This window comes from Rhea pennata, chromosome 8 (genome assembly GCF_028389875.1).
Source record: "Rhea pennata isolate bPtePen1 chromosome 8, bPtePen1.pri, whole genome shotgun sequence".
Taxonomy (NCBI): domain Eukaryota; kingdom Metazoa; phylum Chordata; class Aves; order Rheiformes; family Rheidae; genus Rhea; species Rhea pennata.
In genome coordinates, this window is record NC_084670.1 from 11,274,364 (window position 1) to 11,299,670 (window position 25,307).

Consider the following 25,307-nt stretch of genomic DNA (forward strand, 5'->3'; position numbering starts at 1 on the left):
AGAAGCATGACAGATGTTAGTTAGGCTTGGATTAGACTGACTTTGAGGATGTTTCTGTAGATAGTTTGGGATTACAGTTGACAACAGATGAGAATAGTAAAGTAATCTTAAATCGGAGGCAAAGGAGGAGAATGTCAAGGCATGTATTTCAGATTTCTGGGTCTAGTGTAGCTCTTTAAGAGAGATTCCATCTGATTTAACTGCATAGGTATGAATCTCAATGAAATCCAGAAATAAAGAGGGAACAACTCTGTCAAGAAGCAACACAAATGGGAGCTGGTGTCCTGAGCCCTAGAGAGCTGTGGTTTGTAGGTGTCTGGCATTTTCACTGAGTCTTCTTACCCCAAACTACTGCTGTTTATCTATCACAAAATTCACTGTGGTCTCTGAAAGCTCTTCAGCTAGAAGTCTGCAATGAAAATATAAGGAGCTGGGAAACCTTTGGCATTTGTAACTTTATTGCAGAAAAAAATCCACTATTAACATATTTTACAGAGAAAGTTGCACTTTGGTGTTTGGCGAGTTTTCTTCCTCACCTGGACAGTGATGGATGGGAAACCAGAACAACCAGCCCCTGCATTTTGGGTTGTGTGCAGAGACTCTTTCCAGCTACACCAGCCTACACCAGTTTCAGCGAGGATGGAGTTTTATTTTCCACAACTAACTTGCCTCTCTTTTGTGCCAAAAACCAGTAGCACCCTGCCCTACGGCAGGGGAAACAAGCCTGTAGCTAGGGAGATTGCTCTGTGCAGACAACACTTGATACAAAAGCTTTGGAGCAGTGACAATTGCCCTTTAGTTTCATGTAATATTAGGAGGAGGGAACCAACCCTTCTTCCTTATTGTACCGGGCATCCTTAGAGTAAACACACAAGCCCAAAGCCAACAGCTGAACCAGAACTGTGCTATGGTCATTTGTCAGCTACTTGGGAAGCAGTAATGCAGGAAAGGAGAACTAATGCCTTAGCCAGTTCATCTATTTGACCCACACAAGTTCTCTACAGGCAGCCCCATCTTTGAGTTTTATAGAGATTACTAATTTGAGCCTTGCTGGTGGGGAAATTCCCCTTTCCCTTCCTTCTGCACTAGTATGAGCAATAAATAACTGGAGGAAGAAGGTATTTTTGCTAGTGAGGCAAGAGCCTGTCCTTTGTTGGGGGTCAGTGAGTGCTGCCCCTGAAGGGAGAAGGGAGATTGCAGTTTGTAAGAGCAATGTGATAGAAGATCTCTAGCCCTTGCTGTTGCTCTTGAGGGAGCAACTGGCTTCATCAAAAATCAGTCTAGAGAAGGGGAGATGGGCACATGTTTCTCTTACCTGCCATCAAATGTGAATTAGAAAATGGGAATGGGTGTTACTTACATGAAGTCTTCCGTACAACACTTGGAATCCTGCAATGCGCAAATTGTTTTTTTTTTCCTAAAGACAGGACATGCGAAGATCCTCAGACTTGCACTCAGAGGCTTTGGCCCTTTGAGGGAGCTCAGGAGCCTTGGTGCAACACCTTGGATGCAGTTTACAGCAAGGATGTTTTGAGGCAAAAAGGCATAATCTAAGCATCCTAACACCTACGAAGGGAACAGGAGGAAGGCACCTGCATCCAGGATTTGTCCTCATGACAAGACACGAACTGGCCTCAAAGACCAACATTAGAAAATAAAGGAATTTAGATCTTGCACTAATAGAGGAGGGATAGTACAGTACTAATTTTGTACAACTTTCAGCAATGAGATGCTAGCAGCAAAATGGGAGGTACCTGAGGAAAGGTATGTGTCAATCCAGAAAGGGAAATGGACTAAAGCATTTACTGAACTTGGGTGAGGAGTTTATGCATATGCTGAAAGCATCAACTATGGCAGACGCAGACTCCTGATCTTGGTGAGACCAAATTAGTGTGTCTAATTGGCAATTGATTGAGTCCTATCAAACCTTATACTAAAATTATGTTCATTCCCTCTTGGCAACTTCAGAGCAACATTACGTAGCAAGGGCACTTCTCCAGTGGTCACAAAGCTGTTTTTCCTGGTTGAAGAGAAAGGTATAGAGGTAGGAAGGAAGCAGAGCAGTCTGCCATCCTCCTGGCAGGCATTTTAGGATGGACAGTGCCCAATCCAGCACTAAAGCTGAAACAGGAACAAAAAAAGTGCAAGGAAAAAAAAAAAACTTAAAGTACAGAACAAGAGGGAGCCCAAGAGAACTGATCTCCCCATCCTCAGGTCCCTCAGGAAGCAACAGTCTCCTTTGCTGGCACTGTGCTGACACCACCAGTGTAAGAGCTCTTATATGGATCACTTGCCCACTTCCTTTGGAAGCAGCAGTTGCCAAGAGGGGCAGAAGAGTCCCTTGGGAGCATGCTGCCAAACACTGTCTTGGCTAACTGGCCACAACACTAAAAGGAGAAAGCACCTCTTCAGGGCATTGTTTCAAGGAGAGCCTGGAGGAAAGGGCCAAACCTGGGCTCTGATTCCCAGCATAAAAACTTCAACATTGAAATATTTTGAAAAGTCTAAAACCAAAAGCCATTTGAAAAAGATCTTTCAGTCGTGTGCAAATCACAGCCACTCGTTCCTCAGCAGCTCATCTGGGACCAAGTCCTCGAGGCCTTCTCCCCTGGGAAGTTCAGTCTGGCTGTCTAGTAGCTGTAGAGGGAGAGGGGGGTGTCCTCCATCATGTCATCCTAGAAGCAGAAAAGATCATGTTGTAATGGGCTGTCTGCACAATGGCACACAGCAACAGCCTGGAGGCGTGCTGTGCGGGCAGCACAGTCATGCCATCCTCACTGTCACTGCATGGCCATCTGCCCGGCCATCAAACCAAATGATTTTCCTGTGCAATTCCTGGATCTTTGGGCATTTGCTCTGCCCTTCTGCTGCAGCTTTTGGAAAGAAGAGCCCTACGCAGGAAGAGCCTGCCTGCTGTAGGGATGTGGAAAACCCTGGCTGTGAGAAACTCCACTCAGCTTATAATAGCATCAGCTTTCTTGCCAGCTGCAGAAGGGAATCAGTGTGCCTTGTCCCAGAAAGCATAGTGAGTTAGTTGCAGCCTCCTCAGAGCTACTCCAACCTCTGAAGCCCTCGTCTTTTTATATCCCAAAGAATAAAATACAGACAGACAGACAAACTCCCCTGGAACAGAGCACAAGATCTGCTTTGTAATAGGCATCCAGCAAGTTGAGCATAGGAAGAGATAGGAAAGTGTCATTTCAGGGGAAATTTGGAGTGTGCTCCCCTTCCTCCTGCATTTAACCTCTAAGTGTTACCCTGCAGAGCGAGGGGAAGGCAGAGAGCCTCTTCAGTGGTCAACCTTGAGAAATGCTGGTTTGATGCAAACCCTGAATATAAAGAGAGGGACCAGGGGTTTTGATAAGCATTTTCAGTGCTACAACTACGCCAAATGTTGCCAGTGTAGCAGAAGGGGAACTGCAAAACAGCCAAGAGCCTGTAGCAGGTCCGACTGTGCCAGGCTGGGCCAAAGGCATTGCTCACCATAGGTAGGTCCTGCAGGCGCCGGAATTCCATGCGGCTGTTGTGCTGGCGATATCTCAAGAAGGCCACCAGGCCCAGGATGCCCACCATGACAATGAAGACAGAGATCACTGCGATTACTAAGGGATCAGCCCTTGTTGTCTCGGCCAAAGGAAAGCTGGGCAGCTCTGCAAGGCACAGATACCAGGGGAGTAAGGCCAAAGGAAATCCAGCTGGAGTAGCAGAACCCTGTCTTTTCTGGACCTCCCCAGCACTCAAGTTTTAGGAAGACAGGGACAAAAGCAGAGCATTTACCTGGATTTTTATCATCGCCAACGTCCAACACAGAAGCTTTCTCATGCACAAGCTCTACTGGCTGCTTTAGTGCAGATGCACTGGTGCTGACAGCAGCTGTGCTGCTAGCAGTGGAGGTGGTCACAACGAGAGTCACTGTCGCAGCACTGGAGGTGGTAGCAGAAGACATACTCCCTTTGGTGGAGAAGGGAGCAGAGGTAGTTTGTGGCTCCATGGTGCTTGTCTCTGTGTCAGGGCTCATCCCTGATGTGGTCCCAGATCTCACTGTTGTAGACCCCACGATCTGACTGTCAGAAGATCCCAGGTGCGAGCTGTTGGTTGTTGCTGTAAATAGGGACGGACAGTTATTTTAAAAGATAAACCCCAAACATGGCGTAGGGCCCATAAATCCTGTCCTACCCTGGGAATGAAGGATGAGCAGGGAAGCCCTAAGCAGCTTTGTGGAAAGCTAGAGACCACCCCAGAGCAAAAGTCTCTCTGTGGAGGGCAGCACCAGGACTGGATAGTGGCATCTCCCAAGGCTGTATGTGTGTGTCACAGCAGCAGGACCCTGTGACATGAGCTGGGGCGAAGGATGCAGTTCTGCATAAACACCATGCAAATCAATGGTCAATCAATACATGCTTCACATCAGGGGTGTGTGACAGTCTATGAGGCCCCAGGGCTGTTGAGAGCAGGGACCATGGCCTCTTGGAGCCAGTCCCCCCCGCTGTCCAGAGGGATCTGAAGGTCGCAGTTCCCACGCGGGCGAGCTGGAGCTTGTGGCTGCCTCATCTCTGTCCCGTCTTAAGGGAGGCAGTGATGGGATGCCAGCATCAGCGGGATGAGCCTCCCACAGAGCTGCTCTGGGCCGCCTGGCTGTTGTGCACATGGGGATTTCCATCCGACATGGAAGAAGGATGCTCTGCCCCATTTTGCAGGCATCACTAAGGCTCCTGGCAGGCTCCCAGCCCTGGCACCCCAGCTGGGCAGCACTCCGGAGCTGTGCTGCAAGGGCACTGAATTGACAGGGGCTGCTCAGTGGCACTGTGTGCGCAGCACATGTATATCTGGGAGGAAAAGGGCTTGGTTTGTATGAGAGAGAGAACGGCCTTCGTGGCATGCATTCAGTCACCTCGCTGGAAAGCAGCCAACACAATTAACACCATGAAGGGGCTTGCAAGTAGGGTGCTGAGCCAACAGCACCTCAGCAAGTCATCCCCATTTACCAGGACGTGCTTAATGACTCTCTCTGCATCCCCCCCCTTCTCCGATTCCCAGCAGAGTTCAGGGGGACGAATGACATTCAGTGCTGCGAGTTCAGGTTGTGCATTCCTGGAGCAAGACTTTCTGCAGAGCTGGGAAAGGCAAAACCTCACCTGGCACACTGTTTGGTGGAGATGCTGGGGCTGTACTGCCTGCACCCACTTCTGTTGTGCTCGAAGACTCTGTGCCTTCATGGCCAGGTGCATTTTCCTCCTGAGTACTGGCATCTGAGGAAGGGATTTCAGTGCTGCTGTTAACTGAGAGGCTTGTGTTGTGGTGCTCATGATTTGTAACCGTGACATCCCCTGGGCTGGAGGTGGAAGAATTCTGCAGTCCCTCTGCCTCGGTGCCTGGCACGTTCGGAGTGGAGATGGAGGCACTCTCCTCTGCAGCAGGGGCTCCAGTGCCATTGGCCACTGCAGCAGTCATGTTTTTTTCTGAGCCTGTTTCAGGAATGGTGGTAGTCTCTGGACTGGGTTCAGCGGCTTCACCAGGCTGGTGTGAGGTTGGCATTGTGCTGAGAAAAGGTGACGGTGTCACCAAAGTTTCTCCTGTCTTCTGCCCCTCTCCTAGGGAAGGGAGATAAGAAATACTGCAAAGTTTGTCAGAGGTCCCATGCGGAGAGGAGAAGCAGAGGGAGAGGCCAGGAGTTGAATCTCTCCATCCCCTTGCCTCCAAATGCAGGACAGGTTTTCACACGGGAAGCACAGCTTCAGGAAGGGGTTCAGGCAGCCCCTCTGCCCTCTTGGCCCCCGTGGGGCAGGGGCAGCTCCAAGGGCCTGTCTTTCCTCCTCCCCAAAAAGCCCCCCCTGGCTATTACTGTCTCTACACCCTCTACTCTACCCAGGGGCACCCTTTTAGATGATTTTAAGTATCACCTGAGACATGATTCTGCAGGAAACTTAGTTTAGTCTTCCTTGGTTCATTGAGAAAGGGAAGAAGAGTCAAGAGTCAGAAGTGGTTGGAAAAAAAAAAGAAAAGAGAGAGAGAGAGAGAGAAAGAAGCAAGTGGGGGAAGAAGTGGAAGTAGTTCCTCTATCTTCCCTGGTCCAACAAACTGTAGAAAACTGATGTTTAGAAAGTCTGTGGCTGGCAAGAGTGAAGCACATGTTGCTAACCATCTTAGCAGCAGCAAGCAGCCCAGGCTTGCTGCTAGAAGGAAAGGTAAAATAGGTAGTAAGGGAGTACTCCCGCTAACAAAGACGGTATAGAAGCCAGGGTTACGCTCAGGAAGCCGCCTTCATGAGCTATTTATGAACACATCGTCACCATAAAGTGTGACCGTTGTCATAGAAATGGGAGCGACTCAGCCTGCAGCAAAGCGGGGCAGCTCCTGCGCAGGGACCCGCCACGCACAAGGATCCCCCGGGGCCGCCGCCGCCAGACAGCGCGCCCGCGCGCAGGAGGAGGAAACCCACAGAGCTCCCACGCCGCCAGCGAACAAACACGGATCTCGGGAGCGAAGACTTCTGGAAGGGTGTGAACAGGAAAAAACAGCAGAAAAGTGTAGCCACATCAGCGTGGCCTCTTCAGGCAATTTAAAAACATTGCAGGGCCAATATTTTGACTATTTCTGTCCCAAGTTTCTACCCAAGCCACTGAGGCATGACAAGCCAACTGCAGGAAAAAATAAAGGTATTGAAGAAAATTCCATCTTTATGCCCACTCTCTCTGTCCTGGAGAAGCATCCGAGGCAGATGCTGAAATAGAGGAATATTCATCTGCCGACAAAGCAGACCACGCCAGTACCAAGGCTTTGGGAAAAATCTCAGCAGCTTTTAAAAGCTTTTCAGAAGGAACACGGTTATGGGCACTCTTCTCTACTTACAGCACTTAACAAGCCCTAAGAAAAAGACACAAAGCATCTTCCACGGGAGAGCTCGGACCCGGGAAGCAGGGCTAGAGGGCAACGCGCTGCCCCTGCCGGGGCCCCTGGCCCACCCGGGCTCGCGCGGGGAAGCACGAGCCAGCAGGGCAACGCCACTCGACACGGCTGGGGAATTAGCTCTCAAGAGCGGTCTCAAGTTGGGACAAGTTAAACGCGATGACCGAAAGCGCCTTCGCCCGTGCCTGGATCCAGCTGGAACGTGCCTCTGAACGTAGAGCAAACTTTGGGCGCTAAGGTGGAGGATACGCTTACGACGGTGATACCTCGGAGGAAAACACTGGGCGCTGCATGCCCGAAGCTCGCAGCTCCTCACGTGACAATCTCCGGCATTGCAGTTCGGGGTGCTGCTCGCTGGGCGACATCCCTGCAGCTCCGGAGCTCACGCTGGGAATGTCGAGGGATCCAGGCTGGGCATGAACAGCCGCTTCACAGCTGCTGCGGGTGCATGGCCAGCAGCAAGCCCGGCTGCGTCCTGCCTGGAATAACGGCCCGACGGCAGCCCCGGCGGCGAGCTATAACCAGGGCCCCAAAAGGATTTGGGCAGAGCTGTCTTGCACGACGGCCTGAGCAGCTCTGCCCCAGCTGTGCCATTTTCTGACCAGGAAAGGAAAACTAGGAGGAGGCAGAAGAGCCCAAGTCCTCCACAGCAGAGCACCGCTCCGGTGCTGCGGGCTGGTGTCCCCACGGGAGCGCTGCCTGCGGCACGGCCACCGCAGCCCGTGGGTCATGCACACAGCTCCCCGCGCCTGCGGGAAGCAGAGCTGAGGGGAGTAATATTTCCCCTCTGTAACTCCTCCTGCCCTGACGGGCTGCTCTGTCCCTGCATCCCGCAACAACGTAATGGTACCATTTGGGAAGAGCTCGTGCTGTAGTGACAGCACATGTGGGAGCAGGACATAGGGATGCGGCACTGCAGGGATGTGGCGTGCAAAACCCCATTTGTAGAGAATCGCAATAGCGATGTTGAGATTGGCAGGTTTGGAGCCTCTGAGCAGGGCAGAGTCCATGGCACCTGCATTAGCAGGTCCTTGAGCCCAGCACACCCAGCCCAGGAAACAAAGGAGAACCTAAAGCAGGCTAACAAGGACTCAAACCATTAAGAGATGAGACTCAAACCATTAAGAGATGATGGTGGGAAGATAAGAGAAAAAGGCAGAAGCCACAAGATGGTCAAGGAGACAAAAGGACAGTGATCACTCAGGGATGGACAGACAAAAGATCACTATGGCTGTCTGTCCCTTCCTGAGGGGTGCATCCAAAGCCTGTACAGTCACCACACAAAGCACCAAAGGAAAGAGGTGGTAGGAACAGGGAAATAGGAAACACAGGGCATCTTGGTGCTTGGAAGCACATGCCTATGAAAGCAGGAGCACCAATGAGTTTTACTTCATTTTTGTTTTAAAATAAAATTACCCTCTTCCAAGGTCTTGAATTAAGATTTGCTTTGAATTAAGATTACACTGTTGTTGCAGCATCACAGTTTTGTTTTCCACAGATTTATCACCAAAACAGGCACTTGCTGCAACCCATTCCCACCTACCCTTGAGCAAACCCTGCAGCACCATGGGGGAGAGCACGGCTCGCTGCAAAGCCAAAACAGCCAGCAGTGGCTGGATGAGACCTGACAAGCCTCTTGCTGTGTTAGGCTCCCCAGCATCCAGCCACTGGGGTTTCTGCTGGCTCCTTGGTGTCCAACAGGTGGGAAAATCCCCAGCTTCCAGGGCTGTCCTTGGTGCTCCAGCCACCGAGCGCTGATGTTTTCAGCTGTTTGTGGGTTACTTAGAGAGACATAGGTCAGAGCTTGTTACACTGGCATCTTCCTGGAGGAGCTCTGCTCCCAGTGCCGGATGCCAGCGAGGCTCTGGCTGCGCTGCCTCGGGCACTGCCACGACGGGCACCTGCAGACATGACTCCAGGTGGGAACAGGCCCCTCCAGTCTCAGGTGGAGAGGGAAGGAGTTGGGGTGGCCAATCTACCTTGGCCTCCCCTGGAGCCCTCCGAGGATGGAAGCTGCAGTATGCCAAGACGGCTGGCGAAGCCTGTCACCCTTACACCATTCCAAAGCAATAATGACCATAATCCAAGCAGATAAGCTGGACCAGCTCAGAGCAAGGGCTCTGATACAGCAGTTATGCCAAATGCCAAGGCAGCTGGCCCCTGGCTACGGCCGCTCTCCTGCCTCTGTGGGCCCTGCTCACCGCTTGGCTCGGCCTCACTGTGGCGGGAACCAGCAATCTCAGGCCACGGAAGAGCAGGGCTGTGGGATTTTGGAGCGGCAGCCCTGATCAGACTGTGCTGACTGCAGTGACCTCCGCCTGGGAAATGGAGGGGTCAGGGAAAAGAGCGGCCCCAGGGGAGTTCGGGTGCAACTGGCCAGGAAGCCCCCGTGTTGGGGCGGGAATGGGTGGGAAGCGCTCCCCGCTCCGGGAGGGAAAGCAGGCCTCCGAGATCAGCCCTTGGCTTCAGGCCGCTCCCAGCACAACTGACAGCACTGACGGACCTCCATGCACCAGCCCGAGCTCCCACCGGCTCTGGGGTGGACACAGGATAAAGAAGCCGTAAGAGAGAAGGATGAAGGAAGCCTGGGCTGCAGGAGATGGGGCTTATCCCACTTGGTGCTCTCTGCCCAAGCTTCAGGGCTGAGGCCAAGCAAGGGGTCGTGTAAGGTTTGCACGCATGGAGGCAAAGCCATGCTGTGATTAGCCAGGGAAAGATGCTGCCTGACAAACAGCTCTGGCATCCCATCTCCCCGTAGCCTGCATGCCACATCCCTGGCCACCCTCTCCAAGCTGGCTTGGCCGGGTGCAAAGAAACCTCAGCTGGAAGGTCTCCTCCATCCAGCCTGGTCTCACCCCCTGCCACAGCAGATACTCCAAGGTCCAAATGTTTCCCTAAGAAAATAGAGCAGTGAGATGGAGCAGGGCCCCAGCTGGACCGGTTGACTCAAGGGAGAGCAGAGCATCAGCCTGGAGTTGCAGTCACCACCAGTGCAGAGACCCACGAGAGCTGAGCACAGAGAGATGGGAAAGTCAGCCTAGGATTTCAGAAAAAGTGACCCATGAGAGCAGGACTGTCGCAAGCTAACACATCTTCCCATGCAGGCCGCCACTCTCTGTAGCTAGCACTTCATTTAAATTGGCTTCATACAGAACATGTTTCAAACCACGACTCTGATACATTCAAAAAGGCAAGCAAAACCCTCTAAAATGCTATTTTTGTGCACATACTGAATCCCATTTCTGTTTAAGTGTAAAAAGTCATGAACAACATAGGCAAATGCAAAATTCATACAATGTTTAAAGAGTAAGAGCATAAGCTGTAACCTGTAATGTATTTAAGCAATTACATCTTCTTCCTTAGCAAAGTACTCCATTAACTGCAGAAATTACCTTTTGTTGCCAGTTATTACGTTTTTATGGTTACCAACCAACAGTAATTAAAACAACCTCTTCAAGGAAAAAAGAGCTTAAGTATAAACGCAAATAAGACCGTGCAGTGGGATTTCAAACCAAGGCTCTTCACTGCACTTAAAAGCAGAACTGGAGCAGCTGCTGATTCAACGCCAGCCCAGCCTGCCTCTCCCTCCTTCACTCAGCGCCCAGAAGTGAAAAGCCCCACGGGGCAGACAAGGTTCCTCAAGCCCTTCCGGTAGCTGCCGGCCGCTCCCGGGGATGCCACCCAGCGAACACCCCCACACAGCCAAGTGGGATGCAGAGATGCAGATCTGGTACGACGGGCCACCAAGTAAGCCCCCGCCCCAGGTTGACGCCTGGCTGGAGGCAGGCTCCCGCCGGGATGCACTTTGCTGCGGGCTCCCTGCCAGCAGAGGGGCTGATGCTGCCACCGTCCCTGTCCCCGGCACGGCGGAGAGGGCCTCGATGGGCTGTCTGCTGCAAGAAGCCCACACATGGGGCGCAGGGACAGCCCGGTCCCCGCCGCCCGCGTGGGGACCACAGCGGAGGCGCCCAACTGTGGGAGCCCGCGGCCGGGTTACCCGACCCTCGGGAAAAACACGGCAGCTGCAGGGCCCGGGGCTTAGCAGCCAGCTGCTGCATCTCATCGGCGTTCGAGCAAAGATTTAGGGTGATTAATCCCTAAATTTGCCTGGCTCGCTTTGCCGGCGAGCCAGGCAAAGCGTCAGCAAGAGACGCGGTGTCCGCAGCGGTCTCTGGGCGCCGCGGCACGGGCCGCTCCAGCAGCCAGCGCTGCCCTCACCCCCCGCGGCCCCGGCAAGCGGGGCCGTGCCCCGCGGCGCGTGCCGCGAAACGCGAGGTGCCAAGAGGCGACCCTGGAAACCGGCCAGGCGCGTTGCAAAGCGATGGCTGCGGTGGGACGGGAATAGAAAGCCGCTCTCCTGCCCGAGAAGCTCCCTGCAGCCCGACAGGCAGGTGGCCACGAGCGGAGCACGAGACTCGGCTCGGATTAGATACGGCGCTCCGCGGAGGGACAGCCCCGCGGCCAGACGCCGAGCCTCGGACTTTACGCGCCAGGAAGCGAAAAGGGGAGCCAGGGCCCTTGGCCCGAACACCCCGGACAGGGCAGACGGGGAACCGGCCGGTTATTTTCCGCGGGCTGCGTGGGACCGTGAAGCACCCTGCCCGGCAGGAGGGTGCCCAGCGGCTCCTGCGCAGTTTGCTCTGCGCCTCAGTCTTTGCAGCCCCGATAAACACAGCAGCGGTGCGGATTGCTGGCATCAGGCAGCCCTGGCCCCCGATCGCCTCGGCGGTCGCAGCTGCAGCGGAGGAAGCGCTCACATCGTTAGGAGAAAATTAATTAGCCAAGTGCCTTAATAGCAGCCCCGTGCCAGCAGGGCACCTGGCTGCCCTAACGCCGTCTCCAGCACGCAGCGATCTGGGGGGAGCCTGGACATCATGACCCCGCCGGCCCCCAAACAGCCCCTCCGGGGCACCGGTGACGTGCGGGCTCGAGAGGGGCCTCGAGACGCCGCCCTGGGCCCGAGCAGCTCCTTCCACCGGGTGCCCAGAGGGCTGGGGCCAAGGGAGCTGAAGGAGGCGAGCGGTTCACCGGGGCCCGGGAGGGGAACCCAGCTGTGCCGAGCCCCGTGCCCCTGTCGAGAGGAGGTGACGTCCCTCCTTGCACGGGAAAGAGCACAAGGAAGAACTGGACCCTTTTCCCACGTGGAAGGTGGCTCTGGAAGCAGCAGGGAGAAGCAGCCGGGGATGCAGCGGGGCAGAGCCGTCCCGAGCGGCACCCTCGGTGCCGGCAGCCGCCGGCCGGGCGCCGCGGGGGCGAGACGGCGCCTGTCGCCTGCTCGCCTGGCCCCGGGCGCCGACAGACGGGGCTTTATGCACCCTGCGGGGTCCCCTCTGCTCGGGGAGGCGGCAGACAGCGAAACGCCCAGCCCAGAGTGACTCCGGGGCTTTTATTTTTAAGGCGAACGCTGCTGGAGGAAGTGGATTTTCGCAGGCGGTGAAGAAAGGCCGCATTGAGAGGCCGGGGTGGGCTGAGCGTGGGGGAGCAGCCGTGGGGCCGGCCCCGGGGCAGGACCAGGCTCCCCGGCACCCGCGTACGGGGCTGCACGTGGGAACTAATGGGGCGTCGTGGGAGGGAGGGGGGTTCCCGCTGCTCAGAAGTGATTCGGAAGCGGGGGGTGCTTTAGCAAGTGGTTTAGTCTCCTCCTGGCTGGTCTGTGGAGGCCTGGGTGAGCAGGGACCCAGTGCTCCCAGTCCAAAATGGGAGGGGGGGGTGTATGTTCCCTGTGAAATCCAGTTTTTAGCTCCCTTGTAAGAGTTGCTGCTGCCATGCAGCAGCCTCATTCGCACCCCGCAGGGCAGCCCCAGCTTTACTGCAGTGCCCATGGCATCAGCTCCAAGCTGCCTTCAGCTATTGAGCCTCCTGGAAGACTTTTGCTTTTGGGAAAGAGCTGGCCTGAATACTATCTCCAGGGTCCAAGGGGTCTGTAGGGTCATTAGGTAACTTTCTGAAGGAAAGAAAGTGTGTACGTGTCCCTCAAAAAGCTCCCCAACACATTGGCTTGTGTCAGCCAAGTGTGATGGAGAGGCAAAAGTCTCAGAAATGTGGTGTCCCTACAGGTTTAGGGATGCTGGTGGCCCAGGAACAGCCTCTAGCAGGAAAGGTCCATGTGAGCCCAACCCTTTTAATGAAAATCCTGTGGACCAGCAGCCCCAGGAAGCCCCACCACAGGCAGAGTGGAGCTGGGTAATCTTGCATGCTGGCGATGATTAAGAAAATCAGGCCCTGGACAAGCGGAGTGATGGAGATTTCTGTGGCTTCCCCCTATCCTGGACTGACTCCCGTGTCTGTCTGGAGCAAACCCAGATATGGAGCGGGGCCAGATGCTGCTGGACAGAGGGGTCTGAAGAGGATCAGTGCTGGGAGCAGGGCAGAAAACAGCTTGTGGTGCTGGGAGCTGCTGGAGAGAAGTCCAGTTTGGCTGGCGGCTGTTGACTTTGGGCCCAGCCTGCACGTGAAGCCTTCCCTGCACATCATCATTGCCCAGCCTGGAATCTCTGGTGTCTCATCAAGGATTGCTCTCACCACTTGGGGCTTTTTTTTTTTATTGACAGCATCTCTCCCTGGCCACCTGTTTTCACAAAACATGTAGAAACGTGGTCTCTCTGGCTGCAACTACCCAGCCACAGATGCAAAAGCCACGAGGACAAGGGAAGGCAAACTGCACAGGTGCCATTTCCTGAGGCCACAGAGGGAAGTTGAGATTGGGACACTAAGCATGAAGGATCCCAGGTAAAGTCCAACACAACGTTAATGTTGGACTTTACCTGGATTTTGCATGTCCTGGCAGTCTGAGCGTTGGGCCCTGCACTAAGAGGGCTCCCACAAGCCAGCGGAGGATGTTGATCTTCCTGGGGTACCCTGGTGTGCTGGGGCCCATCAGCATGGGGAAAAGGGATAAGAACCACCCCAAGACATGGGTGCTCCCTGGCAGGCAGCAGCCCTCGACTCCCGTTCCTTCTCGGCTGATGGAAATCCCGAGTTGCATGCTGCAAACCACCCTCTGCCAGCACCTGGCATGCCACGAGAGCGCAGCTGCCCACGCGTGGCCGGCACAGGCGTCACCGCGGGCTTTGCACACGTATGGAGGGCTGTCCCGTGGCTGCTTCCCTCAAACCTCAAACCCGGCCTAACCGCATCCAGCGTGCGAAAGCTCAGCCCGAGCGCCTGCTGTCGTGCCCCTGCTTGGGGCTCGGCGCCGCGCGCCGGTACAGACGCGCCTACGCTGGGGTTTTGCCAGCCCACCTAGCTACGAGGGATGGTTTCCCCGCGTCACCTCTCCGCTCCCTACCGCTCCTCGTGCTGCGCTATGACCAGCCAAGGCGCAGCGAGAGGAACACGCTCGCTTCCCAAAGCCCTGCCCGTCGGCTCGTGGCCCCGGGGGTGACGGAGGACGGCGAGCACCCTCGGGCCCTGCAGCAGGCCCGAAATGCGGACGGGGAGCGCCGGCGGGGGCCCCGGCCCCAGCGTCGCCTCCCGTCCCGTCCCCTCCCGCGGCGTGCCCGGGGCCGGGCTCGCAGCGGGGCTGCGCCCGCCCGCCGAGCCGAGCCGAGCCGAGCCGAGCCGAGCTCCAGGCGCCCCGCACGGGCAAGGCCTCGGCCGGTGCCGTCGGCGCTGCCCTGGCGGGAGCGCGGCGCTCGCCTGGGCCGCGGCAGCATCTCCCGCGGACCCGCCGGCAGCCGCCGGGGCCAGGGCAACTCCGGCCAAGTTTCGGGGCCCGGCGGGCGGGCGCTTGCAGACGGGGCACACCGCGGCCCGCGGGCCGTTTGCTCCCGGGAGGTTTTCGGCATGGCGAAGGGCTGCCGGGGTGGTGGTGGTGGGGGGGGGGGGGATCCCCGAGAGCCGCCCCCCTCCAGCGCGGGGTTTTGGGGGAGAGAAGTGGAAAAGCGGCCCCGCGGCGGCCCCCGACGGCTCGCCCCGACCGGGCGCCCCGTGGCACCGGGCTGCGCTGCCGGCGCGCCGAGAGCGCCGGGCCGGCGCGATCCCCGGGACCCCCCTTCCCGGAGCCCCGGCGCCCCCCGGCAGAGCACGGCGGCGGCGCCGGTACCTGGCAGGGCGCAGAGCAGGCAGCAGGCGGCGGCGAGGCGGAGCAGGGCGCGCCGCGTCCCCTCCATGCTGGGCCGATCCGCGCTGACTCCGCCGGTGGGGCCGGGGCGGGAGCGGGGCGGGACCGCGGCCGGGGCGGGGCGGCCGCCGCCTGGTCCGGCCCCGGGCAGGGAGGCGCGGGGCGGGCCCGCTGCCACCCCCCTCCCCCGGCACCCCGCTCCGCTCCCGGCCCGGCCTGCCCCGGGCACCCCCGGTCGGGTCCCGGGCACCCCGGGTCCATTCTGAGTTCCCAGGGTCCGGTCCCGCATCGTCCCCTGGCACCCTCAGTTTGGTCCCGCATTGTCCCTGGCACCCCAACTCCGGTCCTGCTCCACTTCTGACACCCGCGGTCTGATCCTTCACTGTCCCGGGCACCCCTGGTCCAGCCCCAGACCCCTGCTCCGGTCCCCGCTGTCTGTAGCACCCTGGTGCCCAGACACCCCACGTCCGGTCGCTCACCACCCCCAGCACCCCCTGGTCTCGTCCCTCACCACCTCTGGCATTCCCAGGCCTGCCCGCACCCTCCATCATGCCCAGGCCTCTCCCATGCGCCCCTGATCCAGCCCCACATCCCCCCGGCACCTCCAGTGCTGCCCCACATCCACTCTGCTCCTGCACCCCCAAGGCCTCTGGCACCCCAGCAAACCCAGCTGGGCCCTGGCCTCTGGCTCTGCCCCTCCAGCTCCCCCAGTCCGTGATGTGTCTGCACACAGGCCCCCTTACAGGAATGGGGCCAGGCAGCAAGGCCCGCCATGGGACATCTTGCAGCCTCGGGTGGACCCACGGGTACCACCTTGCCCCGGGCCTGAGCCAAGCTCCTGTGGGACTGGCCAGGCCTGTCCTGGCACTGTGAGGGCCAAGCTGTTTCCCTAAGAGATGGTTCCTGGGTGAGGGAAAGTCCAGCCTGGGTACAAACCCAGACAACCCCTATGCCAACCTCTCCATCCTTCAGCAAGTCTGACCACTCTCTTCTGGTTGGCATTTCCAAAGAAGAAACCCATTATGAATCTGGCAGTGGCCAGCTGGCAAGGATGAAGCAAGGCACCACATGCCTCAGGCTGCTCTTGGAAAGGACCAAAAATCCCCTTGCAAATCCCTTGGCTTCACTGCTTCCTCTCCGAGTGAGCCCTGGCCCTGCTGAGGGGCTGAGGAGGCACCACGGGGCCCATCCCATGGCGCCATCCCTGCTGACCCTCTTTCTGGCTGCTCTGGTAGAGGCGGGACTGCGGGTCCCTTCCTCTGTCCTGATACTGCAGCACCATGGGAGAGATGAGGAAGGGGGAAATAGGTATTTTTGTACCCCATGGGGTCTTGCCTTCCTTCTTTAATGTGGGGCTCCTCAGTAGCTCCCACCCCGACTTCTGACACAAGTAGTAGAAAACAGGCTGGATCAGACTGTGCCGATGCAGAATTGATTGCAATCTTTTCTCTCCCTCTCTCTCTCTCTCTCTTTTTTTTAATCTACTGAATCTCACCTCCTCCTTGGAAATGTGTTTCTAGCTGCTTACTGCCACCCAAACTATGACAGTGCCATCTTCCTGTTCAAGCAGAAGCTGTAAGGACTTCTGCAAATTTCCTAGGTCTTAGGGGAATTATTGTGAGCATACTTACAACTTGTTTGGAAGTTATAACAGCCTTATGCTCCCCACAGACCCCGCAGAGCTACACAGTGGAGCAAAATCTGCTTCAAGCCAGACAGGCTCGTGCTCTCAGCGCGGCAGCGAGCAACACCCAGCCCTGCACCTCGGGGTGGCTGGGATGCTGCTGCCCCTCGTAAGTGAAAGAGTGGGGCATTTCCAGCTCCCCCCCCCAACACGTGTCCCTGGGCGGGGGGGACACAAGCGCTTAGGGGACGCCCACACGGCCGGCTCGGAGCTGGGTTCACAAGCACGTCTGACGCCCGCGAGCTTCTGACTCACGTCCCTTCTCCGGTCTCTCTCGGGAGAGACTCCGAAACTAATATCCGTCTCAGCTGGCTTATAGATAGTGGCTCTCAGTTGTCAAGGTTACAGGTCCCTCTGCTTTAATTAAGCGTATATATACGGTACAGTGTGTTTTCAACAGCTGGGGGCCCAGGAGAGATTTGGGCTGGCATTCCCCGCAGGGGGTTGCAAACACCGCAATAAACCCATGCAAAGGAACACCCCCCCCCCCCGCAGGTCACTGCTGTTGCTTTAGCTCATCTCGGAGCTATTCATTAGGGTTACAATTAATGTGCGAACAGGGGCTGTTGGGAGCCAGAGGAGCGACCGAACCGGTGCGAGGACGTCTCCGCGCTGACACCGCCGCTCTCCCACCCCGGGGAAGAGGATAAAAAGACGGGCCGCACGCTTCTTAATGTCCTGCTGTTCTCGGGGGGACAACCCCCGCCTTGCAAAACCTGCCTGGCACGTGGGCCGGCCAGGTACAGGTAGCAAAGAGAGCTGAGGGCTTCATGTAATAATTTTGGAAAGAAAGTTTCGTGCTCAGAAATCACAGCATTTACTTCTGCCAGTGCCACGCTCCCTTTCGCCGCCGTCTTTATTTAGCTCCTGTCCCTTCTTTTCTGGCTGGCGGCCAATGCACAGAGGAGGCCAGGGATGACAAAGCTGATTTTGCTAATTTGGTAGAAAGAAGCAGATAATAGGAAACAAGTGAGTGGAAAACAGTGGCAGCAAAAGGGCTGGGGGAAGAAAGGGAAGGTGGGAGGAAGGGAGGCGGGAGCGCTGGGAGAGAGGTGCAAGCTCGGCGGTGGGACTGGGCATCCCAGCCCGGGCTGGGGGCACCGGCTGAGCATCCCCCCACGTCAAGCAGAGCAGCGGTGCAGGCTTTGCTAGCCGAAAAGCGGTCATTTCGATCACGTGGCCAGCAGGCGAGCGGGGCCAGCAGTGTGAGCCGCGCCGCGGCTCAGGCAGATCATCCCATCTCCTGTGCTTCGGCCTCTCCGTCCTCCTCCCTTTCCTTCAGGGCACGTCTCGTGCTGCCCTCGCAGAGCCCGTATCCAGGAGAGCTCAGCGGGCCCCAGCCTGCCTTAAGCTCCACTGCACACCTGCTTTTTGAGGATGGCTGAGCAAGGTTGGAGTTAGTCATGAGGCAGATGGGCCAAAACATGCCCTCCGGGGCGGGTGCACGCTCGAGCTCCGGAGGGACTTCTGCTGCGGGCTCGCGAGAGGGGCTGCTCTCTAGGGGAGGCGATTCTGCCCCCGCGGCAGAAGGGGTTTGCTGGTCTCAGAGGGAGCTGGTGGCCAACTGACAAGAGCAGAAGAGAGAAACCAAAGTGAGTCTCTTTTTTCCCCCAAGGCTGAAACATTAGACAAGTATTTCTTTCTTTTTTTTTTCTTTTCTCTCCTCTCCTCTCCTCTCCTCTCCTCTCCTCTCCTCTCCTCTCCTCTCCTCTCCTCTCCTCTCCTCTCCTCTCCTCTCCTCTCCAAGGCAAAGTAAAATCCCAAAAGCCAGAGTCAAGAAAAAGGAATTCATCAAAGAAAAGAAGATGCTACTGGTGACTTGCAGGCTGATAGAGGGAGTATTTGCTCAGTAGTTTCTGTTGCTCCTCCAATGCAGAGAGCACTGTCATTCATCTATTTTTAATACCAGTGACACAGGCAGTGAACCTGACTTCAAGACTGGGAGTTTGTCTTCTCCCCGCTGTGTATCCTGACTCCTCTTCCTCCCCACGGGGCCTTTACAGCTTTGTAACCCAGCAAAAAAGGAAAGGAAAAACAAAACTGTTGAAATAAAACAGATCAGACAGAAAAGCTTCAGAGCTGGACAACCCTTCCTGGAGAGCAATAATAAACACTAGGACTTTGCTGTCTCAGGGAGCCAGGGAAAACTGACTGGGAGACCTGAGCGGGGACTTAGACAGGAATTGAGTGCTCGTCTGTCTTGAAGCTCTGCAGAAAGCCCGGGCTGGAGGACGCAGAGCTGCCTTTGGGAGCCTGCCACAGTTCAAGCCAGTGCAAGTTCATACCTCCACACTCCAGTGGGTGCTGGTGTGAATACGGCTTTGTCAGATGTTTCAGGTTCTTCCCCTATAATTTGGGGCCAGACAGCCCAAAATCTCAGGTGATTCTATGGGGAGCCATGGCCTGAGCCTGCCCTGGGTGCAGGGGTCTCACTTGAGCTCACCAGGGAGATGGGCACATAGTGGGAGCTAGTTCTGACATATTCTCCCTAGAGCTGAAGCCACCTGGTCATAGAAGCACAGGCTGGTCTTGGCTCATCTGTCGCCTTGGGTGCTTGCATGGTTTCTTGGCCAGGGAGTGCTGCGGAGCAGGCTGGGGGTGGCCGTCCAGCTCTGTACCACTCCATGCCTCTGGTATCACCAGCAGCTTGGCTATGTTGACACTACAGCACTGTCACTGTGGGGCCTGATGTGTGGACAGGCTCAGAACTGGAGCCAAGATAGCAGATGACCATGATGAGGAGGCAGGGGAGCACAGGACTGTGGCACTGGTCACAGCACGGCAGCTGCTTAAATGGGAATATCCATTTGTCCCAGCAAAAGCTCCTTTTGGTTCCCAAGGCAGGGTGTCTCGCACTGCTACCAGCCTCGTGCATGGGCTCTGTCTGTAAGAGGAACACTGCAAGATGCTTTAACAAACCCCAAGGTAGCTGGGACTTGTGCAGAGCTGCGCGTCCCAGGTTTGGGCTGATGCTGCAGCACGGCTTTGTGTGCAACGACACGCTGGTTGCCTTGTCCACATCAGCGGTGAGACAAACATTACCGTCATTCTTATCAACACACGTTTCAGTCTTCGTTCAGAGGAGACCATTCAAGCAGCCCCCTGCAGAGCTCTCCTTGAAGCCGGGAGGGTGGTTGGGGCTTGACAAAGAGGACGCAGTGAAAGTGCGGCACCGGCTGCATTTTGCCCTGCTCGGAGCAGGGGGGAATGGCTGCTTATCCATGAGCAAACCTCACCTCAGTCTGCAAAGGCTATTGGCAAGGCCGGCCAAGGGGGGCACGGGTGGGAAGACAATCTTTCAGAGGTGGGGGCAATAAGATGCTTTTTGAAAACTAAAGGGTTCAAAAGCCTGAAAGGATCATTTTCCATGTCTGCCCTATTTAATATCTGCCCTGGAAAGGGGTTAGGGAAGGGACAATGCTGACATTAGACAGGAGGCAAATTCCAGACAGTCCCTCCGGGAGGTTGTTGCAAATGAGCACAGAGGTTTGTGATACTGTCTGATGTGTTGTGGCAGCAGGACATGACCAGAAAAGATGCTGTAATTGTGAGAAAACATGTCTTACATTCACAGAGCTCATGGTCAAAAGGGGCCATTGTGGTCACCTTCTCCACCCGCCAGAATAACACAGCCGTGAGTTTAGCCAGATGTTCTTATCCTGAGACCATCTACTAGAACGTGCTAAGCTACCTCAGAATAAGCTACCCCCCTTTCTGTTGAAAATGTATCCCTTTTATTTTCAACTTTAATTTTTCCATCTTCGGCTTCCAGTCACTGCAGCTGACTTGGTCTTTAACTACAAGATGAGAAGAGCTCTCTATAATAAGCAGCTGTTTCCCTGCCATGGAGGCATTTTTAAGTATATGGTCAGTCTTCACTATGTCAAGCTTCTTTGGTCTTTTGTTACCAGACCCCATTTTTCAGATCGCAGAAATTCCTTGTTTGAGCCCATTCCCTCCGCAAAGGGTACGACTAGCCCAGACCTCATTTCTAACATCCTTGCTGAGCAACTCCAGAGGAGGCTTCTCAGCCCAAAGCCTGGCTCAGCCCAAAAGGCTTTGCTGAGGCAGAGTACAGACCACTCTGTAACCTCCCCCCCCCCCCCGCATGCTACAGTACCACAGTCACTCCTGCCCTGGGCCACCGCCTAAGCCCAGAACGTGCTGGCTGTTGGGTCACGGATGAAGCTGATGAGCTGTGCCTCCTGCCTGGCATCCTGGAGTGCAAGAAGGGACTCACCTGCCCGCGAGGAGAGTCAGGTGAGCCCACGCAGGTGGGTTGTGGGCCATTTCACATTGTATAGTAGTGCTGCCTAAAGGAGCTTAAGCAAAGCTCTCCTGGCTCCCTTCCTCCACCTTCTGGCACAGAGAACTCATACACCCGGGAAAAAAACAGAACTATCTGCTTTTCCCTGAGTTTTTCATCAGCATTGGTTCCCCAGTCCAGGTCTCTGTGCAGCTGCACACGCAGCACGAGCAAGTGGCAAGACGAAGGTAGAGGAAGGAGGCAGGGGTGGTTTCAAGAGGCAGCAAAATTCTCCTGCCAACGCAGCTGCAAGTCAAAGGTGCGTGGCTTGACAGATCGGTGGTGGCTTTACTCCTGCTACATACCTCAGCTTTATCACCTCCCTACATAGTCTGGCATTCCCCTCCCTGATACACCTATCTTACCTGCTTCCTTTAATTTATGAGTGTTCCCAGAGTTTTTCTCCTTGGGAATGAGAAATCTCGCAACCTTTTCTGCCTCTGGGGCATTTCCAAAGCCCAGAGGAAGGGAATTCCCCCTCCTGCCTGCTGTCACCCAAGCTCTCTCACATCTCTTTTTATTGCCACCCCGTGAGTTTAGCTTTGGCTGCTCTTTTGTCAAACCAGTTACACTTAAAAAGCTAAAGTGATCTCTCTGGGGAAGGAAGACAGACTGATAGCACGAAGAAGCAAACCACAAACCACAGAACTGTCTTTGGAGCAGCTGATCTTTGCATAGGGCAGCCAGCTCACCGGCAGCTGGAGGAGTGGGGAATACCCGCCGTGAGCCGAGCTTCCTGCAGAGGTATTTACAGGATGCACGGCTCTTCTTGAATGCAAGAGAGAGACCATTAAAATGAAATACACTGAGACTTCTGCAACACTTTTCCTTTGATGTGCCTCCTTGATGAAGCACAATACAACATCAATTTTTCTCTCTCCAGGAAATATAGGAAAGCTATAAAAGCTGCTCATTTTCTGCACGTTTTAAGGCCACAGATTTGCTGAGGTATTTCTGCCAGCTGTAAGGAGGGACAAGGGGACTTTCTCAGACAGAGGTTCTGCTGTTGACGTGTGCACACACGTAGTCACCAGAAAAACCCACTTTCTTCCGCTATAGGCCTTCAGTCTTTGAGATAAAGCAGTAGGAGGGCTTATAGAACTATCCTATCTCCAAAACAGGGATCATTTGTGGCATAATTCTAATCATCAGACCCCATGCAATGGGTGTATGAAGTATATTATGAGTGTTTCCAAATGAAAGTTAATTTTACTGAATCATACTGGCATATATTAATGATGTTACCATGTACTAGTAGATGGGATGAGTGCTTGTTCCTGGATATTACCAATAAGAAACTTGTGAGCAAAAAGCAAAGATAGCTTACATCTTTACTGAAAAGCCAAAAAAAAAAAAAAAAAAAAAGGAGGGGGGTGGATTCCCATTTATGCTGAGGAATTGGAGAAAGATAATTCATTTGCTTTAGTACTGGGATTAGCCCCCGAAAAGAGAAGTAATAAACATCTGCCACCAGATGTCATCCTGAAGCTGATGAATAACTTCTAAAACATTAGGGACAAAGAGCAGTGGGGAAATAGTGAGTGAGTGAAAACTGGAACGCACTGGCATTTCTTTAACAGGGTACAAAGCAGCAGGGACCACTGTACCGTGGCATAGTGAATGTCCATGAAGACCCTAGGATATTTCGTATTTTACTTTGTACAGTCTTGCATGGATAAATCCCAGCCAAATGTAAAGCACTGAAATTTAACTTTACAAAATATATTTTTTTAATTATAGAAGAAGTTTAGTCTTGATGTAAAGTTCCATTCTAGAGCTCAGGTATGCTTGAGTGTTAGCAGAAGACACTGACAGGCCTGAGGAGCTCCATCTATTTAGTCAAACATTCAAATATGATGGATAAGATAATCATTGTTTAATGGCTTAATTACAGAAGCTTCTTTGCATCCTATGTATGAGTTGTCATTAGAATAGATATTTGTATATGGGTGATATTTAGCATTTGGGAGTGTGGGAAAGTCATTGTTAGTAAAGGAAATCCAAAAGAAAAAGAAAACCGGGCAATTCTTTCTCTTCACACAAAGTACTTTTAAGCTGTTAGTGTTGCAGAACCATTATATTTTTGCAGTTAAATTTATACAGAAAGTCTCACTAGAAACTTGGGTAACATTCTGGAACTAAATTCAATCAATAAATTTCAGATTAGAGATTTTAATCCACCTTTAAGTGTAAATCTCTATTCAGTATTATCTGTGGAGTTGGTGCTAATGCTTCCAAAATGAAAGTCAATCAAGCACATTTTGGACTAAGTTAAAAACATTAGGGGAAAAATTAATGACAAACAATAGGGAGAAAACACAATATATTACTAATACAGTATGGCAAGGTTGAGTAATGTATTCTTACCTGAAACCTTTTTAGCTACAACTTTAGCAGTTTTAAATGTTTGGGATTCATTTTTTTCAATCCAAGACTCTATAGCAGATGAACCGTGTTTTTCTTGAACAGTTTTAGTAGAAATAGCTCAACCATTGCCAAAGATTAAATCAGGGGGAAAAATCCACCCCTTGTCAATGTAAAACAATCTCCTCCCCCCAAACTGTTTAATAAGATGCTCTATCCCTTCATGCTTTGGAATTGATACTTTAAGTTTGGCAGTAAAAAAGTAATTTTTCTATACCTGTTACAAGCTGCCTAATTGCGCAGATAGTTGTGGATAAGTTATAAGCCTTTGAAACATAACAGGTTGTATGTGATAACCACAGAATTATTATAGACTGGCAGCCAAAACCTCAGAAAATTTGAGATTAATCAATCTGCAGCCAGGTGCTCGAGGGGCTGAGCAGCATTTTCTGTGCAACATGCAGAGAGGGTTTAGTTTCCTACTTTGATACCATGACTAGGTTGTGGGCAGCTAGAAGAAGAAAACAGAAGGCTGCTAGAGAAGGAAACAGCCTGAGTAACCTACTGAAGTCTGGAAAAGTGGAGGGAGGAAGAGATCAGAACAAAGCTGCAGCAAAACAAGAGTCCCGTGGGAAAGTCACTGTCCTATGGAGATATGTAATTAAAAGTATTAGCAGAAGAGATATGGCCAAGAAGCTTAACTGTGGTCACATGGTTAAAAACTGGCACTCCCTAACTCTTGTATAAATTCCTGTTAGTGCAAACGGGTGAAGATCAACGCTGTAACTTGCAGCACTGGCTGGTTTTTTAAACTAAGACCTGATGCACCTATGTTAAAGTAAATGCTGGATCAGGGTTTAATAAGGAGTCCCACCAAACAGCAGCCAACATTTCTCACATACGACACAGTTATTGTTATCTGATGGACGTTTTATTTATAAAGTATATCTAAATAATATTTACATATTTATTGTATTTATTCACCTAGGGCCACACAAGCATATAACCAGCCCCCTGCCCACCACGTTCAGGTACAGCAAGCCCTCCACACTCCGAGCCCCCGGTCCCTCTCTGAGGGCATTTCCGAGCAGCACCACCACCGTCAGCCCCGCCGGGAACGGGACCGCGGGCGGGCGGGTCCCCCGCTGCCGCGGCTCAGCCCGCGCCCGCAGGCCGCGCTCATGGCGCCCCACTCGCTCGTCCCGCGCGCGGCCTGCCGGGAGGCGCGGGGCCCGCTGACAGCTTCCCGCCCACTGCGCTCTGTAAACACTCGGTGATTGGCTCGCTAGCCCTTTCGTCACAAAGCAAAGCTCACTCTTACTGGCTGAGTCTCTTATTTACCACCCGCCCTCTAAGGTTGACCAATGAGAGAGAAGCGCCCTTAGCAACGCCCCTCTCTGTTTCCTGTCGCTATTGCCCCAGGAGTAGTTATCTCTGTTTCAGTTGGCCAAACCACCTGCCTCTCAACTTGCTCTCGGCCAGTTACAAAGGGGGGCACTCACGTGGACTACCATCGAGACCCTCCGCCTGAGTCCCGCTCCTCGGTTGGGCGAGCTCCCCCGTCCATCTAGCGCACGGGCGATACCGATTGGCTGCTGGGCTGGGCTGCTCTGCGGGTGCCGCCCCCGGGCGCAGCGGGCGGCGGCGGCGGCGCCGGCAGCGGGGGCGGAGGCGGAGGCGGGGGCCGAGGGAGGCGGAGTCGCGGCGGCGGCGGCGATCGCGGCCGCGAGCCCCGCAGCTGGGCTCGCTCCTCACATGGGGCCCCCTCGCTTGCCGCAGCGGCGGCGCGGACCCTCGCCGGGGTGCTGAGGGGCCGGGGAAGGAGGCGGGGGGGGGGGTGTATGCGGCCATGAGAGCCCGCGGCGCCCGTGGGCCCTGCTGGCGCCGGCGCTCAGGTAACGGCCGGGGGCGGCGGGGAGGCGGCGCGTGCGCGCGCGCGCGCGTGCCTGTTTGCAAGGGTTGGTGATGGATTTCGCTTAACAGGT

At 54.6% G+C, this 25,307-nt stretch overlaps 2 protein-coding genes across 3 annotated transcripts in view; one reads left to right on the forward strand and one right to left on the reverse strand.

Annotated features, from left to right (window-relative positions):
- Positions 1–436: 436 nt before the first annotated feature.
- Positions 437–15,033, reverse strand: LOC134143562 (mucin-5AC-like). The gene is made up of 5 exons (XM_062581685.1): positions 14,951–15,033; positions 5,136–5,591; positions 3,778–4,101; positions 3,484–3,650; positions 437–2,675 (listed from the first exon to the last, which is right to left on the reverse strand). Exons 1-5 carry the CDS (start codon positions 15,015–15,017, stop codon positions 2,631–2,633), a joined length of 1,059 nt encoding a protein of 352 aa, XP_062437669.1. The 5' UTR covers positions 15,018–15,033; the 3' UTR covers positions 437–2,630.
- A 10,139-nt stretch (positions 15,034–25,172) lies between these two features.
- The window catches only part of TESK2 (testis associated actin remodelling kinase 2), a 79,620-nt gene continuing 79,485 nt past the window's right edge, over positions 25,173–25,307 (forward strand). Inside the window, exon 1 of one of the 2 annotated variants that reach the window (XM_062581163.1) lies at positions 25,173–25,217. The gene's annotated coding sequence lies outside the window, so the exon portion shown is untranslated. The remainder of the gene's footprint in view (positions 25,218–25,307) is intronic. The other variant, XM_062581164.1, reaches the window with a different exon arrangement.